This window comes from Melanotaenia boesemani, chromosome 20 (genome assembly GCF_017639745.1).
Source record: "Melanotaenia boesemani isolate fMelBoe1 chromosome 20, fMelBoe1.pri, whole genome shotgun sequence".
NCBI lineage: Eukaryota > Metazoa > Chordata > Actinopteri > Atheriniformes > Melanotaeniidae > Melanotaenia > Melanotaenia boesemani.
Window position 1 is genome coordinate 28,767,301 of NC_055701.1, and position 17,640 is coordinate 28,784,940.

Here is a 17,640-nt window from a genome sequence, read left to right on the forward strand (position 1 = left end):
TTAGTGCAGCAGCTCCAACCAGTATGATGGAGCCAAACAATTCCAGGCTTTAAAAACAAGTAATAACATCTTGAACTGTACCCTAAAACTAGGAGGTGATGTGATCATGTCGTCTCCTCCCTCCTCCAGGCAAAGCTGTCCTGCACAGTTTTTTTTCTGATTTTCTGTCTTCAGTGAGACAGACCATCCAGCCAGTTTTCCAGGTAAACTTTTTAAGCATTTTTTTTATCGACCTGGACATTTTCTTTTATTTTTGGTGTCCTATGTCTCCATTTATGTCTACTTGCTAACTAACATCTCTGCTAACTTAAATTAGCTTAGGTTTAATTACACATGGAAATATGGGTTTTTATTTCATTCCTTTTTTAAATTTTTGAATAACAAAATTCCTGTTAAGAATTCTGAAATTTACATGATAAGTTCTGATGAACTGCAGATAGGAGGTGAATGCTGGAACCGTCAGCTACTGCAGAAAAACGTCTTCTCGCTAGGATACATGATACACCAACATTTAATCTAAGCTTTAAAACTATCGACCACTCTCTAGACCAGGGGTGTCCAGCTCCGGTCCTCAAGGGCCACAATCCTGCAGGTTTTTGATGTGTCCTTGCTCCAAAACCACCTGACTCAAATTGATGAGTCATTGTACAAAACCTAATAGGCTGTCAGGTGTGTTGAAGCAGGAAACTGGAAAATCTGCAGGACAGCGGCCCTCGAGGACCAAACTTGGACACCCCTGCTGTAGACCGTCTTGTTTTAGCAACAGTTTTTCAATCCTGCTCAGGTGTAAGGCTTTTACTGCACTGGCTGTTCCAAAACATCCCTCTGGTCCATTAGCTGGTCTGGAGTTAATCATCTATACATGCACATGTTAATGCAGATAGGTTGCAAGACTGCGTATCACATATTCAATCTCCCTGTTCTTTGCTTGCATCAGTCAGTGTGTTCCTCCTCCTTGGTACGGATGTTGAATGCATTCAGGTCATTCAGAATGCGACCTGAATAGTGCTATGAAAGACTGATGGTCATTGCGGAGCACCTTTCATCTGGGGTTGGCGTCACTATGAAAGATGACCTTGCCTTTGTTGAGACGGATGACTTCCAGGAATATTTGACACAAATAAAATACTGTAAAGTAATCCAGGCCTTGGAACGAAGAAGTGAGAAACATATTCAAAGTAATCTTAAAGCAGAATAATTAAAAATGCAACATGTTTTAGATGGAAGGACGGGCACAGATATTTTTCCAGCAGGCTCCCATAAAAACGTCTTTTAAGTCCCAGAGTGAAGCAGTGGGTGAACGTGGCAGTAATGTCTGGACCAGAAGCGTTTATTCTACAGACCAGTATCTTGCTTTCTAAGTACTTATAGTTAGTTGATCTGTTTAAATGCCCACGACGTTGATTTAAACTCAGAATCAGTCATCAAGGAGCTTTAACCAGCATAGTTAATGTACTCTAAAGAACACTGTGGTTTCCAGAGTGAACTAAATGCATCACGTCTCTCATGATGTAGACAGTTTTACTTGCACCTGTTTTCTTATTTCCAGAGAAATGCAGAATTCAGTTCATCTACGGAAGTAAATTTTATGTATGAAAAGCAAATTTGGAAAAACTTTAAGCCAAATTGTCTACACGTCTAAATCAAATCAAATTTTATTTAAAAAGCACTTTTTATACAAAAAGTAGCATAAAGTGCTTTTTACAGTTTATAAAAACAACAAGTATATAATCTGACAATTTTGTAAACACATACCTAATCTTGCTCTTTCTCTCTCTCTCTCACACACACACACACACACAGACAGACATACACACACACACGCAAACATCTGGCTTGATGCTGCTGTGAGGAAATGATATCTTGGGGATCTGTCTACACCAGGGGTCAGTCCATCCAAGACTACATGCGGCACCACCACAGCCTGCCCGCTGGTCTCCGGATGGTATCTGGATGAGAGATTCATGGTCACCCCCAGCAGTCGGAAAAGAAGGCTCTCCAAAAGCGAGAGATGAACTCTGGCCTTTGGTCGGATATGATTTCCTCCAGGATACTGAAGCTGCAGAAGGCTTGCTCACTTATCCCTCTGGGAGTTTCATTGGCTGTGGGGATGCCCTGCGAAGGCAGGTAGTATAAAGATTTTATAGAATGTAATAGAACTTTTATGTGAATATAGTTGTCAATGTCGTGATCCGTGATTTGGGGTTTTGTTAGTCTGGTCATTTGAGTTCTGTCTTTCCAGTTATTTTGTAGGTTTTCCCCTTGTGTGTTCTATTTTTGGGTCCACTGTCTCCACCACCCGTGACAGTGGAAAAACTGTAAAAGCTTTAGTACGGGCTAAAATTTTATATAAAATTCAAAGAAATAAAAGAAAACAGAATAAGATCTAAAAAGGATCCCCACCAACCAACACTGAAGCAACCCCACGAAGTTTCTATCTTCTTTATCTTTGCAATAATTAAGTGGTTCAAGAATTAGGAAAAGCAAAAGCACCTTATTACACTCAGCTGATAGGTAATGCAAGAGGTAACAATATTTCCCTTTGGAAATATTTAAAAATATTTAAATAACCTCACTAATTAAACAACTAAAAACAAAAGAATTCAGGAACTGACTTTAGATGGCAAAATATTAAAAACAGTGCCACTATGGTAAATATATATATGTATATATATATATCTATATATCTATATAGATATATATATGTTGTACAATCAGTAGCAGAATTAAATGAAGGCTTTGTGGCTACTGAGCATTTAAACTGTTCAGGCTTTTCAGCTTCTGCAGATTGTTTCGATATTAAACAGTTGACGAGACAAATGTGGCACAAATTATTTTAAAATTGTCATATTCAAATTCAAATTATATCTATAACAAATAGTTGTTTTCTTAAAAAATACAGCAGTGTCCTGAATAAACTGTTAACACATCTTGTCAACCTGTCTATAAAAACGTGTAGTATCCATCTGGCTGGAAAAAAAAGCATTTTTTTTTACTAAAAATTAAAGCAGGAAGACAGGACTCAATGTGCAATTACCAGCCCATACCAATCTGCCCATACTATCAAAAGTGGTTGATCATGTCTAAGTCGTCAGCTCCTCCACCCCCGGCAGTTTGGTTTTAGATTTGATTATTCAACTGAAATAGCAAACTGCTGAGAATGTGAAAAAGTCCACGGACAGGGGTCAGGTGGTAGGAGCAGTCATTTTAAATCTTAAAAAGGCTTTCGAAACGGTCAATCACATCCTGCTTTTTTTTAAAAATGTTATCCTTCAACATCACTCCTGAGGCAGGTTTGCAACGTATCTTCAGGATAGAAAACAGTGCGTTGAAGCAGTCTCCATTTTTAAACGTCCAAACGGGCATTCCACAGGGCTGCACACTGGGACCCTTGCTGTTTAGTCTCTTTATAAATGACTCATCAATCTGCCCCGATGCCAGTTTATGCACCCGTTCAGTCCACGGAGCAGGCAGCTGACGTTTTGTCCTCCTGTATAGCTGAGGTGGGTTAGTGGCTCAGTCAGAATCTGCTGGTGCTGAATCTAAGTCAGTAGCAATGTGTTTTTCTATTAGAAAACAAAAGACAGAACAAAGTTTCCAAACACATCTGCAAAATAAAAACAAACAATCTGTAACAGAATTTATAAATCTTATGTTGATCCAACTGAAAATTGATAAACACATCTCAAAAACAATACAAAGTCATTGAAATAGTTTTAAACTAATCAGGCACTATATCCCATGACAGCACGGGGCCCGGCCCCTCCCTCAGCCACAAAGTGCATTGGGTCATTGTTCAATCAAGCAGTAAAACTTATGGACAAAAAGCCAAGCAAACAGTCCAGGTAGCAGAGCTCCGGAGGACGACCGGGAGGCCGTGTAAACAGGAGACAGGGCTCCGGAGGAGGGCAGCCTGGAAGCCACGAGGGCAGGAGCTGAATCTTTGGAGGATGGACTGGAGGGAGGCAGCTCATGAATTTCTGGTGAGTCCACCAGAATCCGCTCAAACACAGGTCCTGGCATGAAAGGCTGGAACCACAGAAGATGGAATAGGTGCAACCTCCTCGAAGGCAGGAACCACAGGAGGCAGAGCTCCAGAAGGATACAACCACAAAATGTTTCCAACCTGCCAAGGCTGGAGACTGAACAATACTGGAAAACCAATGGTGGAAGGAGACATCACATAACAGGGATGCACAGTGGTTAAAAGAACTAAAACTGGACCACAGCTCCCTCTCTGAACAAAGTCCAGTTACCAGCAAAGCATCTCAGGTATGAAGACCTGGTCAGCACCTGGCCCAGACATGATCCATGCCTACTGGTTAAAGACAATAACTTCACTCCATGAGCCCCTAGTGGCACAAATGAACCTACTGCTGAGGGATGGGACCCACCCTGAATGGCTGACCAACAATAACCTGTCTCTCCACAACATGGAAGCTCCTGTCGGCATCATAGCAGCTAAGATAAGTGGGCACATGGATCAGTACATGACAGAGACACAGAAAGGCATTGGTAAAGGTAAAAGAGGAGCCAAACACCAGCTGCTGGTTGATAGAATTGTTGCCCAAGACTGTTCTACCAAACCTGTGCACTGCCTGGATTGATTACCAGAAAGCGTATGATACCAGATATCGATATCTGTTTTAGACTACTTCACTTGTAAAGAGTAGCCTACTCTGTCATTAATTTTCCCTGCAGTTAGGTACTTTTTATTTATTTATTTATTTGTAGTGCAACATTTTTTTCTATTAATTAAGATTAAAGAAAGATTTGTTTGCATATTAAAGCAAGAAAAAATAAAGAAAATCTGAAGCTGAAATTATTCTATATTTAAAATGTTATGCCCAATAATTCCCATGGAGCAACATCTGCTTCTAACTACCAACATAACTTTCTTGTGCTAAACTCATCTGGTGTCATCACAGCGTAAAAGAACTTTGAAGAAGGTGCAGTTTCTGATTGCTATGCAGTCAGTGAATGCATGAACCAGACAGTCTCCCTCAAGTATGAAGATGTATTTACTGCTGACCCTCGGTGGTGAAAACAGGCAAGTGCAGCACAGAGTGCAGAATGTGGGTCTTTACCTCTGCAGCTGATGCATCCAGTCCCATCTGTTCCTGCAGCCTGGATGTTTTTTTTTAATCTTTGTCTTTATTTAACATTTGGATAAACACAAAAACAATAGAATCTTTCAGACATAAACAATGAAACCTCATGTGAGGGAATTGCTATTAGACATCTGTAATGCATAAAGAACACAATATGACAGACAAATTATAAGCAGCAAAAAATAAATAAATAAAAAACAAAGTAAAAAACAAGAAACAGTTATATGAAAGCACAGGTACTCTAGTATGGGGAGATTAAATTCATTTAGGTAAAAACATGTTGTGAACTCTGAATCCTTTTTAAAATCTGATGAGTTTTAATGGCTTTTTCCTTATTTTTTTTAGTTGCTTAGAGACTCAGTTACAGACTTCAGCTCAGCACAGAACTGCCTAAAATTTAGTTTGGAAGCTGTAATTTTACATTTATGAATATGACCTTTTCCAAGCAAGCACAGGATTTTAATAGCGTTGTTTAAAGGAGCTGAACCAGAATTACAAATACGAAATAATACCACCTCTTCTGTGATGTCAGTGAGGATGTAAACATTAGAGTTTCAGACCAAAATTTTTCTGTGAAGAGTCATCTAATGAGCAGGTGAACTTCTGATTTATTTTCAGATTCACAGAAAGAACATTCTGAATGAATGTCTGTAAATTAAAAAAAATCATTTAGATGGATAGAAATTGTGAAAAAGTTTATTATGGATTTCTTTCATTTTATCTGGTATCACAAGTTTATACTGACCAGGCCGAATGTTATGCAATAATAAGGTAGGATAGACATTGCTTTAGGAGCAGTACTGCTCATGGGCAGTTGGATGCTCTTGGCATGTTTGAGATGACTGCACTTCTTACCACTTGGTGGCGGTAATGCACCAAATCGTTGCGTGCCAATGACCAAGGAAACGAGAAGAAGAAGCGGAGGCGGAAGCGGAAGCAGCAGCTAGATGGGATCCATGGTCGCATCGGTTAACTCTTACAAACTGATGAAATGAACCATCTCGGTAAATCACAGGAGGTTGACTCATATGAGCTGGATGAGCCCAGCGATGAGGAGCGAGCTGCGAGCAGGTAGGAAGTAAATAAATGTTTTTAAAAGTTTTTAAGCTGTGCCGTTAGCATTCTGAAGCTAACGGCGGTTAGCTAACCGAGTACTAACATGTAAACAAACTGGATCTAGCAGATCAACACAGCTGATCATGTGAAGATCCTGGTTGTCGTTATATGAGAATCATTATACAGAACACGTTGTGATAATTACTTACAAAAGGATTTCTTAACATGACAAGTAATTTCAAAACCGCCTGTAATATTTTCCTGTTGGTGTTTACTCTTAAGGTGCTGCCAGCTGTGTGTCAGTCACACATAGATGAATGGCAGCTAATACACAGATGTCATGTGTATCAAAAAGAGATTCTGGACCCAGTAGTGATATCTCTCCAGATCTGGGATATATGGGATCAGTCCAGGACGACAAGAGTTCAGCCATCCAATCCACCAAAAAACCCACAAGCAGAGTGAAAACCAACAGGAGAATATTTCAGGGGACTTCGTTGCATTTCTGTGGTCCGCACCTACAAGTTAAGCTGCCAGAAGCTTGATCCTTACAAGTAATCAGGTTTTACAACCCTTAAAACTCCACAAGATCACTTAGAATGTCAGCACTTTCACAGGAAAGGTGGGCTGAATTGTGATGGCTAGTTTAGCCTTCAGGTCTACAGACATTTTCCTGGCGTTTATATCCTATCTAGGACGTTTAAAATCCAGCCAAAAAATGTAGTTTTTTTTTTCTTTTCATAAAAAACAAAGTCACGTGTTCTTATGTATGTGTGCTATTTATATTTATCAGAAATAAACAAAACTGAGAACAGAAAACAAAATACTAATGAAATGATGTGACGCTAATCTGCATCCAAAAGATCATCAACGCACCACGAGTCAAATGTAAAGTTTATCCTGCATCTAGACGATTTTATCATTTAAATATAGAGAAACCAGAAATAGTTTTAAATTGGTTTAAATATTAACAGAGATGGAGAGACGTTTACTACGTGTTGATGATAATTCCACAGCTCTGCACCACCATACTTCAGCTAAAACTGACCCCCTGTGGTGAGATTCTTAGGCAGATAATTAGCTTGGCTGGTACTTTATTGATGAAGAAAAACTTCTCAAAACACTCAGCCAAATATCTCTCCTAAATCTGGATTTATATATAAAAGTACAAATTTGAATTGTATTTATGTCATAAATTTTTAAAAGTTTAAGTTGGTAAGACAAAAGTGGCAAAGACTGAACAAATGCATATAAAAACACAGCACTTCATTTTGTAACGTAGACATTTTAAGACTAGTATAATAGACCCCGTATGATGTTACTAATATTTGGGGAAAATAAGACTAAAATACAAGGTCAGTAAACAAGACTTGTTCAAGAAATAACACATTTTCTGAATCATACTTGGGGATTTCATAGCCTTTGAATAAATGTAGTTAATATGTGTTTTCCAACAGAGCTGATCATCAACCAGAACTCCTAAAAACTTCCCAACTCTTAAGCCTGGTACACATATAACGATTTTTGGGCTGTTTCTGTCCCGATTTTGCCTCTTCCTGACCTCGGACAGCAAACACCTGATCATCGTGAGATTTTCCTGTCCATCATTTGGTCTGTGGTGTGTTAGGAGCTGATTTGTCCCGATAATCCGCTCCGAAACGGGTCGTAGCCGACAATCGGGAACGTTGAACATGTTCAATATTTCAGAGCCGATTTTTGAGGAACGCCGTCGACTCGTACTCAAATGTAGCCAATCAGAGAGCGAGCTGACAGGGGAACAAGGAAGTAAATAAAGTCTGTGTTCACACCGTCTCCAGTCTGTTATTGTTTTCAGTTCTGGCTTTTTCTGTTAATAGTCCCAAGACCTCCATCATTCCCTCGTCCTGTATGTCCTCCTCCATGCTGGGTGTTGTGTTTTCCAGTTCTTACTACGTTTCTTCTTCTTCGTTTTTTGCCAGTTGTTGCCATGGTTCTTCTTCTATGTTTCGATGTTTGTCCGGCTCGGAGGACTAGATTGTAGATGGGTTGCGGGACAGCATCGTCATGTGTGTGTTGCTCTGTGATTAGATTATCGGAGCCACCACACACAGTACGATCAAAACTGATTTTTTTATCTTCACGTGTGAGGTCTCGACCAGATAAAAAAATCTCATAAGATTAAAAAAATGGTTGTGTGTGTACCAGGCCTTACCTGCTGAACCTGATTTCCATCAACATTTAAGGATGCACTTTCTGCATCTGTAAAAAGAATAGGTAAAATGTCTGTAGATACGTTAGCCAAATCATGGACATAAATGAGAAATAATAACGGTCCAAGAACTGAACCTTGAGGGACCCCACACTGTAAGGCAGCTTTACAAGAAACAGTTTTTAAAATGTGCATATTGCTGTCTGTTTTTAAGATAATCACCTAACCAGAACATGGCCTTTAAAACCATATCTATCTCATTTTGACATTAAAATAAGATGATTTACAGACTACAGAAATGCTTTCGACAGATCCAACAAACATCTAAAGCATATTCATGATGATCTCGTGCTGGTTTTGTTTACCAGCTGCAGCAGGGCCATGGAGGAAGAAACCGTACTGATGCGTGTAGAAAATGTTATTCAGTTCCAGATGCGGCAAAATTCTTTTGTAGACTAGTTTCTCTAAAAGTTTTGAGAAACAAGGTAAATTGATATGGGCCTGTAGTTTGTTAAAAAAAAAAAGATTGGGTTGAACAGCCTTGTGTAGAGGAACGACCTTTGCCAGCTTTAAATCATCAGGAACTTTATTCTCATCCACGGAGACAAAAGATATCGGTTAACGGATCTGCAAGACACTCTTCTACTTTTCTTATAAGAAAGTAGAAGAAAGAAACGCACCAATTTCGTCTATTTGTGGATTTATATAATCCTGAGGTAAACCTGGGGTTGCTATCATCTCCATTACATTTAGGGTAGCAGATAACACAAGTGGAAAGCAGATTCAGCATCTGGAAATCTAAACACTTCACTCCAGGAGACTCCTCAGGCTCTTTCTTAAACGCTGAAATAAAAACGATGCGCTGTTCGGTTTCTTCTTTGTTTGCTATATTAACCGTTAAGCCCAGTAAACTGAAATATAGGGAAATGATCACATGTCTGTAACTAATATTCAATTAAAAGAATTGGTCAAAATAGTATCAAGTTGGCGTTTTATCATTTAATCTGGTGGGTTTACTCATGACTGGATAAGAGTAATTGGAATACATGGTACTTCAGAAGTCCTCAGTTTCTGAATGTGTTTCCTTCTTGAGGAGACTGATATAAAAATCATATACGAGGAATAATAAAAACCCCTCATCATTAATAACATCCATTGTATTAGCCACACAATCATTTAACTAAACTTTATTCTCTCTGTAAACTTTATTTTCTCTGTAAACTTTATTCTCTCTGTAAACTATCCTCTCTGTAAACTTTGTTCTCTCTGTAAACTTTTTTCTCTGTAAACTTTATTCTCTCTGTAAACTATTCTCTCTGTAAACTTTATTCTCTCTGTAAACTATTCTCTCTGTAAACTTTATTCTCTCTGTAAACTATCTTCTCTGTAAACTTTATTCTCTCTGTAAACTATCCTCTCTGTAAACTTTGTTCTCTCTGAAAACTATTCTCTCTGTAAACTATTCTCTCTGTAAACTTTATTCTCTCTGTAAACTATTCTCTCTGTAAACTTTATTCTCTCTGTAAACTATCCTCTCTGTAAACTTTGTTCTCTCTGTAAACTATTTTCTCTGTAAACTTTATTCTCTCTGTAAACTTTATTCTCTCTGTAAACTATTCTCTCTGTAAACTTTATTCTCTCTGTAAACTATTCTCTGTGTAAACTTTATTCTCTCTGTAAACTATCCTCTCTGTAAACTTTATTCTCTCTGTAAACTTTATTCTCTCTGTAAACTATCCTCTCTGTAAACTTTGTTCTCTCTGTAAACTATTTTCTCTGTAAACTTTATTCTCTCTGTAAACTTTATTCTCTCTGTAAACTATTCTCTCTGTAAACTTTATTCTCTCTGTAAACTATCCTCTCTGTAAACTTTATTCTCTCTGTAAACTATCCTCTCTGTAAACTTTGTTCTCTCTGAAAACTATTCTGTCTGTAAACTTTATTCTCTCTGTAAACTATTCTATCTGTAAACTTTATTCTCTCTGTAAACTATTCTCTCTGTAAACTTTATTCTCTCTGTAAACTATCCTCTCTGTAAACTTTATTCTCTCTGTAAACTTTATTCTCTCTGTAAACTATCCTCTCTGTAAACTTTGTTCTCTCTGTAAACTATTCTCTCTGTAAACTATTCTCTCTGTAAACTTTATTCTCTCTGTAAACTATTTTCTCTGTAAACTTTATTCTCTCTGTAAACTATTCTCTCTGTAAACTTTATTCTCTCTGAAAACTATTCTGTCTGTAAACTTTATTCTCTCTGTAAACTATTCTATCTGTAAACTTTATTCTCTCTGTAAACTATTCTCTCTGTAAACTTTATTCTCTCTGTAAACTATCCTCTCTGTAAACTTTATTCTCTCTGTAAACTTTATTCTCTCTGTAAACTATCCTCTCTGTAAACTTTGTTCTCTCTGTAAACTTCATTCTCTCTGTAAACTAGGGCTGGGCAATATGAACCAAATCTTATATCTCAATATTTTTTTTACCTGAATCACGATATACGATATACATATATATATATATATATATATATATATATATATATATATATGTATATTTTATTTTTTATTTTTTTTTTGTCAAAGAGACAGCTCTAATTTACAGCCTTCAGTGCTAAATATACTTTCATTAAGGTTCAGCAGCACATGTTCATTAAAAGAGCAGAAATTAAAGTACCTTTATATTAAATTGAATACTCCTAAAACAAAATAAATTTAAAAAAGTACTTTTCAATGACCGTAATAAAAATACAGCTGAGGAAAATGCAAAAGAAAAGATGCTGTTAACTCAAAACAAGCTATCTCCATATAAAGGATATTCCCTCCTTCTATATTGTGTCTGATAAAGTCTGGATATATTTGAAAACCTCGATGTATTGCCCAGCCCTCTGTAAACGCTGTTCCTCTATAAGAGTGAACCCAACTTTTCTACGGAAGCTTGAGAAACTGCTGATGTTTCTGTTAGTGGTATAATTGGAAAATATGCTCAAGAGATGACAGATAATGAATTAACGGATCGTGATTCTTTACTAAGCTTTGCGTATTCATATGAAAGGTTGAAAAAGTGTGTAATTCTGGTGGAATACAACATCTAAAAGTACTGAACTGAATTTCAGTATATAAATGCAAAATAGTAAAGTGTTTGTTTCTGAAGGGACTTTTCAAGTCTGGATCCCAGTTTAAGTCATATTTATCGTTATCACATCTTTAAATTTTTAAGGTTAAAAACATTCTCATTTGTAATAGAAAGTGATTCTGTGTTGTTGGTGTCAACAAGATGATCCGCTTTTCCAAAGAATGAAAGGGAAACAGTTCAGTACATGCCTGACTGTAGATCAGTGTTCTTCTTTGTAACAGGTGTGTATCGATAGTGAAAACTGTTTCTGCAAATACTAAAATAAATACAATTATTTACCCTTTTTTTGCATTTTGCACTCTGGGTGTTGATCATGATCTACTGGTGTTGGATCGGAGGTGTTTAATTCTGTCCGTAGTCGCAGATGTTCAAGTGACTTTCAAACACCCACTGCACTTTCAGTAAATTCTAGGCTCCTTTTCACCTCTCACAGCTTTCTAGTCAGGTCATCAACACATTTACTGTTGGAATCACTACTTATTTTCACAAAGCCCTTAAAGCTATTCTCTTGTTGCATGATCAGGTCTTTGCTGATCTAAGAGATTTAGAATGGCTGACAGGGAAACATAGTCTTCTTCATTCTTCGTATATTTTATCAAGTTATCAGAGGGTAATCAGACAAAACAGGATCCTACTAGTTGGATGTGGATGGAGAAGGCTTCAGGCTGCAGGGAAGCTGATGGAGTAGACCTCCAGGCTCGATGGCCTAGTGGCCCGCTAGCATGGAAGTAGCTACTGCTGAGGCAGACAGGCCCAAAACCAAATCCACAAGGTATCCTCTCTTAAATTAATCTGTCCACCACTGCAAACTGTCCAGTGCCACGCTACCACCATCCTCAGTGAATACACATGAGATGTTGTTAGAAATTATTTTGCTTCTGGTCAGAGACTCTATCTGATAAATCCACAATGATCCATGATAACAGCATTATTTATCACATTCCATCATAAAAACATCACCATCACTACTATGTTGCTAAGAGACCTCTATTTAGACCTGGACATGATGATGAAGCCACTTCCTGTCAGACTTTCCACCAATCAGAGAGCTTAGATTGACGGTAACGTCCAATCAGGAGCAGCCAAAGATCAACCAGTGAGCAGAAAGTTCTATGTGTGTGTGAAAAGAAGAAAAATAATGCTCCTCTATGGCTGGAATAAAGCCAAGAAGACGTTTCTGATGCAGGGTGGCGCCACAAAGCAGCTGAGCTGGAGTTGGTTTAGTGAGGATAGCAGGTAAATAGTAGCAGGAATAACTGGAAATGAGGAAAAAGTGGACAGAAATGTGACGCTGCATAAACCTTTTCAAATGATATTATGGCTAATATGTGCTGTAATCAAAGGTAAAGACCAAGTCAACATTGTTTTTTATTATTTTTGGCTATGCTGTGTCTTGATGAAAGTCCAGTGTTTTTTTTTTTTTTATTGTTGTTGTTATTGTGTTTTTTTTTTTATTTATTTATTTTTTTTCCTAAATCAGTTTTTCTCAACCCAGGTCCAATAGTCAGTTGAAATGGCACAGTACCTTAAGGATTTTTATTTTTAAATAATTTGTGATTTAAAAAAGAAAATAAAACAAAAAATTAAACATAACATTCCCAAAAAAACAAAAAAAGACTCCTATTTAGTGTAGCATATTTAGTTTTTTAGTTTTTTTTTATATCAAACTTTCTTTTTTGAGTAAACGAATTCCTAGTTGTTTTGTGTAAAACCAGCAAGCAAACAAACAACAAACAGATCTCAACAGTTAAATAGAGATTTAAAGGATCATTTAATTCTTTGGTCTGTTTAATAAATCTGCTCCTTTAAACATAACAACATAAATCACTCTCTTTCAGTTCGGAGGACGAGTTAGATGTGCTGCTGAACGGCACTCCGGAGCAGAAGAAGAAGCTGATCAGAGAGTATCTGACGGGAGAGAGCGAGTCATCCAGCGGGGATGAGTTTGAAAAGGAGATGGAGGCGGAGCTGAGCTCTACCATCAGGGCCATGGAGGGGTCCTGGGCCCCAGCGGCAGGTAACACTCACTGTTATCGGCCATGAAACACAATGTGTTTGCATAGTTATGTTTAATGGAACTTCATTAAATTAGGAATGCACATATTGAAGCGTTTGCTGGCTGCGTTTCCAGTCCATCTATTACATGTTAAAATGAATGGAAGCAGTGGATGTTTGCTCCATATTCAGAGGAAGTAATGATCAGTGTCAGCTTCAGAATGGAATCGAAAGTTTCTCCGATGTGCAGTTTTCCTCAGTAAATAAGTTGAAGTCTTACTCAGTAGTTTACCCGATCCTTGACATTGGAGTGATATCTGGTTTTTGTTTTTTAATCCATGATTGTGCGTGCAGCCAGCATGCTGTTAGATATGTAAAGTCGGTAAATCAGCATTTGATGGATCATTCCCTTGTTGTAATAAATCTTATGTGTTGGAAAGTTTATCTCTGTTTTAAATTAAGACACATTTGTGAACAGATGTGGTAAAAGTACGTACTCTGTGAACTTAAGTAGAAGCAGTTGAAAAAAAACTCCTGTGAAAGTAAAAGTACTGATTCAACTTTTTAAGTTAAATTACAACTTCTCAACTGTATCAAAGTAAAAAGTAAAAATCCATTTTTTGCTATTAATGAAACAAAACTTCTTTTGTTAACTTGGAAAAGTCATAAACTTTGTAGACGCGCCAAATAAAAGTTGTCCTGTGTCCTAACAGGGTTACAGTGTCTGTCCAGGTAAAGGTACAGTGATCAGTGATGCTATGAAGGTGTGTGTTGTCATTGTTTCTTTATTCTGTGACAGAAGTCTCTGCTGGAAGAAGAAGCTGTGATGGCGAGGGCGCGTCTAGGCTTCCTCAACCTCAGATGTATGATGAAGTTTACTTTGACTCTGACTCAGATGAGGAAGCTGCACCAAGTAAGAATAAATGACTGAAATCAGGTTTTCATTAAATGTGCTTTAATCAAGAAATGTAAAGTACTTTTCCTCTATATTTTCTGCAGGCAGCTCCACAGGACAGAGGCTGAAACAGCGAGTTATTCTTACTAACGATGAGCTGTTTTATGACCCAGACGGCGACGACAGGGATCAGGCCTGGGTGGATGCCCGGAGGTGGGCAGGTTTTGTTTAAGCTAGCAGAAGAAAAAATAGTAACAGCAGCAGATAGTTCCGTCCTTTCTTTCACTGTGACGGTGATTCGGCCTGTGGTCTTCCTGCGCAGGTACAGCAGGAAACGACCAGCTGCAGCGTTCCAGTCTCACCCCCAGCAGCCTCTGAGTTTACCCAGCAGTGACGCTGTTCTCAACTGTCCGGCCTGCATGACGACGCTCTGCTTGGACTGTCAGCGGTCAGGAGCAAAGCTTTCTCTGTGCCACCTACATCCTCCCAAGTGTCACATGACACAGTGTCATATGCAGCCAGCATGCAGACTGTCGTGTGTGCTTGTTCGCTTCATATGACATCACCAGCACATGATAGCAGTCGCCATGCTAAGATCACTTTGCATCAACACTCATCATTTAGTCGTTTTCACTGTTTTCACATGTGGTCCCACATGTTAACACCTTTGGGATGACGAGTCATGACATAATTAGACATTTTTACCTGTAGTGTAAAAACCAAATCGCAACAGAAGTCGACTAATGAAGCTGTGACCTAACAGACTTGGACATTATGTACTGTGTGGCAGGGCTCTGACCCCAACCCCGTACTGAATATATTTTAACTTGATTATTCCAGATTTTTTTGCATCATCTGCTGTCTGACTTAAAACCAAATAACATGTCTTATGTCCACTCAGGCACGAGAAGTTTCGCACACAGTATCGTGCCATGTTTGTCATGAACTGCACAGTAAAGAAGGATGAGGTGTTGCACTACAAAAGTCAGCCGGAGAAGAAGCAAAGGAAGAGGAGAAGGGGACAGAGGACAGAAGCACCAGCAGGCATGGACGCCGATGAGGTTTACCACCCGGTTCAATGTTCCGAGTGCTCCACCAAGGTCGCTGTGTTCGATAAAGATGAGGTCTACCATTTCTTTAACATCCTGGCCAGCCACTGCTGAGCTGGAGCTTTTTTTTTTTGTTTTTTAATAAATACTGGAAATAAATCCCAAATTCTGTCTTTGTGAGATGACTAAATAAGCAACTTTTTGCCAACATTCACCATATTTAGTGTAATATATTGCTGGTGCGAGTCCTGGCAGGCGTGGAGAGTCTTGTAGCTAGTTAGAGCGAAGCACCGAGCCAGCATTATCAGAATGTTCTCAGACCCTTCCTGTTGATGATGTTGCAGGTTTTGTCTGCCTGATTTACAGGCTGCATCAGAGACATTTTAAAATGAGATCCAAAAGCTGGAATCTGACGGTTCGTCTCATGCTACCAGTGAACCAACAATTTTCAGAAACTTCTTGTTTTTAACGTTAGAGATTGGAAACAGCTTTCTCTTTTCTTTTTTCTCAGATTACAGTCTGTATAAGGCTGGGGCCCTGCACTGTGGCCTTTTGGCTGTGGTGTGGGCCCCGGTCTGTCCTGATGGGGGTGGTTGCCACTGTTAGACACGGGTGGACTGGCCCCTGGTGTGGATGGATCCCCATGACACTGATATTGTTTCCTCACAGCAGCATCAGGCTGGATGCTTATCACTTTTAGTATTTTTAATAACATTCAGTTCGACACAGAAATAAGAGAATCATGTTTGTATAGAATGGGGAGGGGGGCTGCTTGATATGTGTGTGTGTGTGTGTGTGTGTGTGTGTGTGTGTGTGCGTGCGTGCAGCTGTGTGAAATATTTTGGTGAGTGTTTCTGTTATTATGTATTTCCACTTTGTTTTTAATAGGCATAAATGTTTTTAATCACATAAAGCACTTTGTGCTGCCTGTGGCATGAAAGGTGCTTTATAAATAAAGTTAGATTTGATTTATAATTCACATTAGGCATTGATGGCATTGATGCACAGGTTATTGGAAAGTGTGATGTTATGATGGAGTTACCATGGAGATTTATTCTGTGGAGCTAGCCTGCTCGGAAAGCAGTATTAATTCCACTGCCAGCTACACATTGTTATCACGTTCAACTCGACCCACTGTTATCTAACCACTTGTGATCATTAATTGCAATAATTTTAGATTATTTACACATCCCCATATGCTCTATTTAAAATACACACCCATTATAAATACACATCTAAGAGCAATGTGGTATTCCTTTATTGGACCAGGTTAAATCAAAGCTCCTTTTAGAACTGAAGAGCTCTACATGGTAGAAAGCACAGCATTAAAACATATATAACACAAGAATATACAGACATTCACAAAGGTCTGTATATAAAACACCCCTCATGTCTGCACACTGAAATAAATGACAGATCAGACACATCTAATTACCAGAGCAATGAATGGATGCAGTCGCTTCCCTGCAGGCCTGTATACACACACACACACACACACAACAGGCCAAATCTATTTAAAATGGCACTAAATCCTCTGTCACTGCAGGTCACAGGTTCTGTATTGTACAGGAAACTGTGGCTTTGTTCAGGGGTTCTGCATCCGCCACTGAGTACAGGAAGCCTCCACATGCGAAAAAGTGCAAGGCCACATTTGTTTGGACGCTCAGCACATGGCTCTGAGCTGCGCTGGACACTCGGTAGATGTCTCTGAGCTGCGCTGGACACTCGGTAGATGTCTCTGAGCTGCGCTGGACACTCGGTAGATGTCTCTGAGCTGCGCTGGACACTCGGTAGATGTCTCTGAGCTGCGCTGGACACTCGGTAGATGTCTCTGAGTTACGTTGCTTTGGTTCCTGGGATCCAGCAGTGGTCACCAGGGAAGGCCATTGGGTCCTGCCTGTCCCTCTACTGCCTGAAATGCTTCTTCATTTGCAACACCTTGCACGGATGGGCTAGAGCAAGAAGGAACAAACCATTTTGGGCCATCAAAGAGGCTAATAAATCACTTGACACGTAACAGGAATACCTTTGTGCCCTCACGAGCTGCAGATGGTAATCTTGATGTACCTTACTGAATAGATGATACATTCAAGTTCCCTGTTTGAACTCCCAACCACACCTGTTTTTACCATAATGTGTTTTGATATACTGTATCTGAGAAATTGTGTGTCAGTAATATTATGTGCTTTTATTTTAGCCCTAATTAAATGGCCA

At 38.8% G+C, this 17,640-nt stretch overlaps 1 protein-coding gene across 2 annotated transcripts; it reads left to right on the forward strand.

The window, feature by feature from the left end:
* The first annotated feature begins 6,017 nt into the window (after positions 1 to 6,017).
* Positions 6,018 to 15,973, forward strand: LOC121631860 (e2f-associated phosphoprotein). 2 transcript variants are annotated; one of them, XM_041972967.1, is made up of 6 exons: positions 6,018 to 6,182; positions 13,326 to 13,504; positions 14,285 to 14,395; positions 14,482 to 14,590; positions 14,700 to 14,825; positions 15,279 to 15,973. In XM_041972967.1, the coding sequence occupies exons 1-6, from the start codon at positions 6,103 to 6,105 to the stop codon at positions 15,538 to 15,540; spliced, it is 867 nt and encodes a 288-aa protein (XP_041828901.1). In that variant the 5' UTR covers positions 6,018 to 6,102; the 3' UTR covers positions 15,541 to 15,973. The 2 variants fall into 2 exon arrangements, with proteins under 2 accessions (XP_041828901.1, XP_041828900.1); XM_041972966.1 differs by having other exon boundaries at positions 14,282 to 14,395; positions 15,279 to 15,969.
* Positions 15,974 to 17,640: the final 1,667 nt, after the last annotated feature.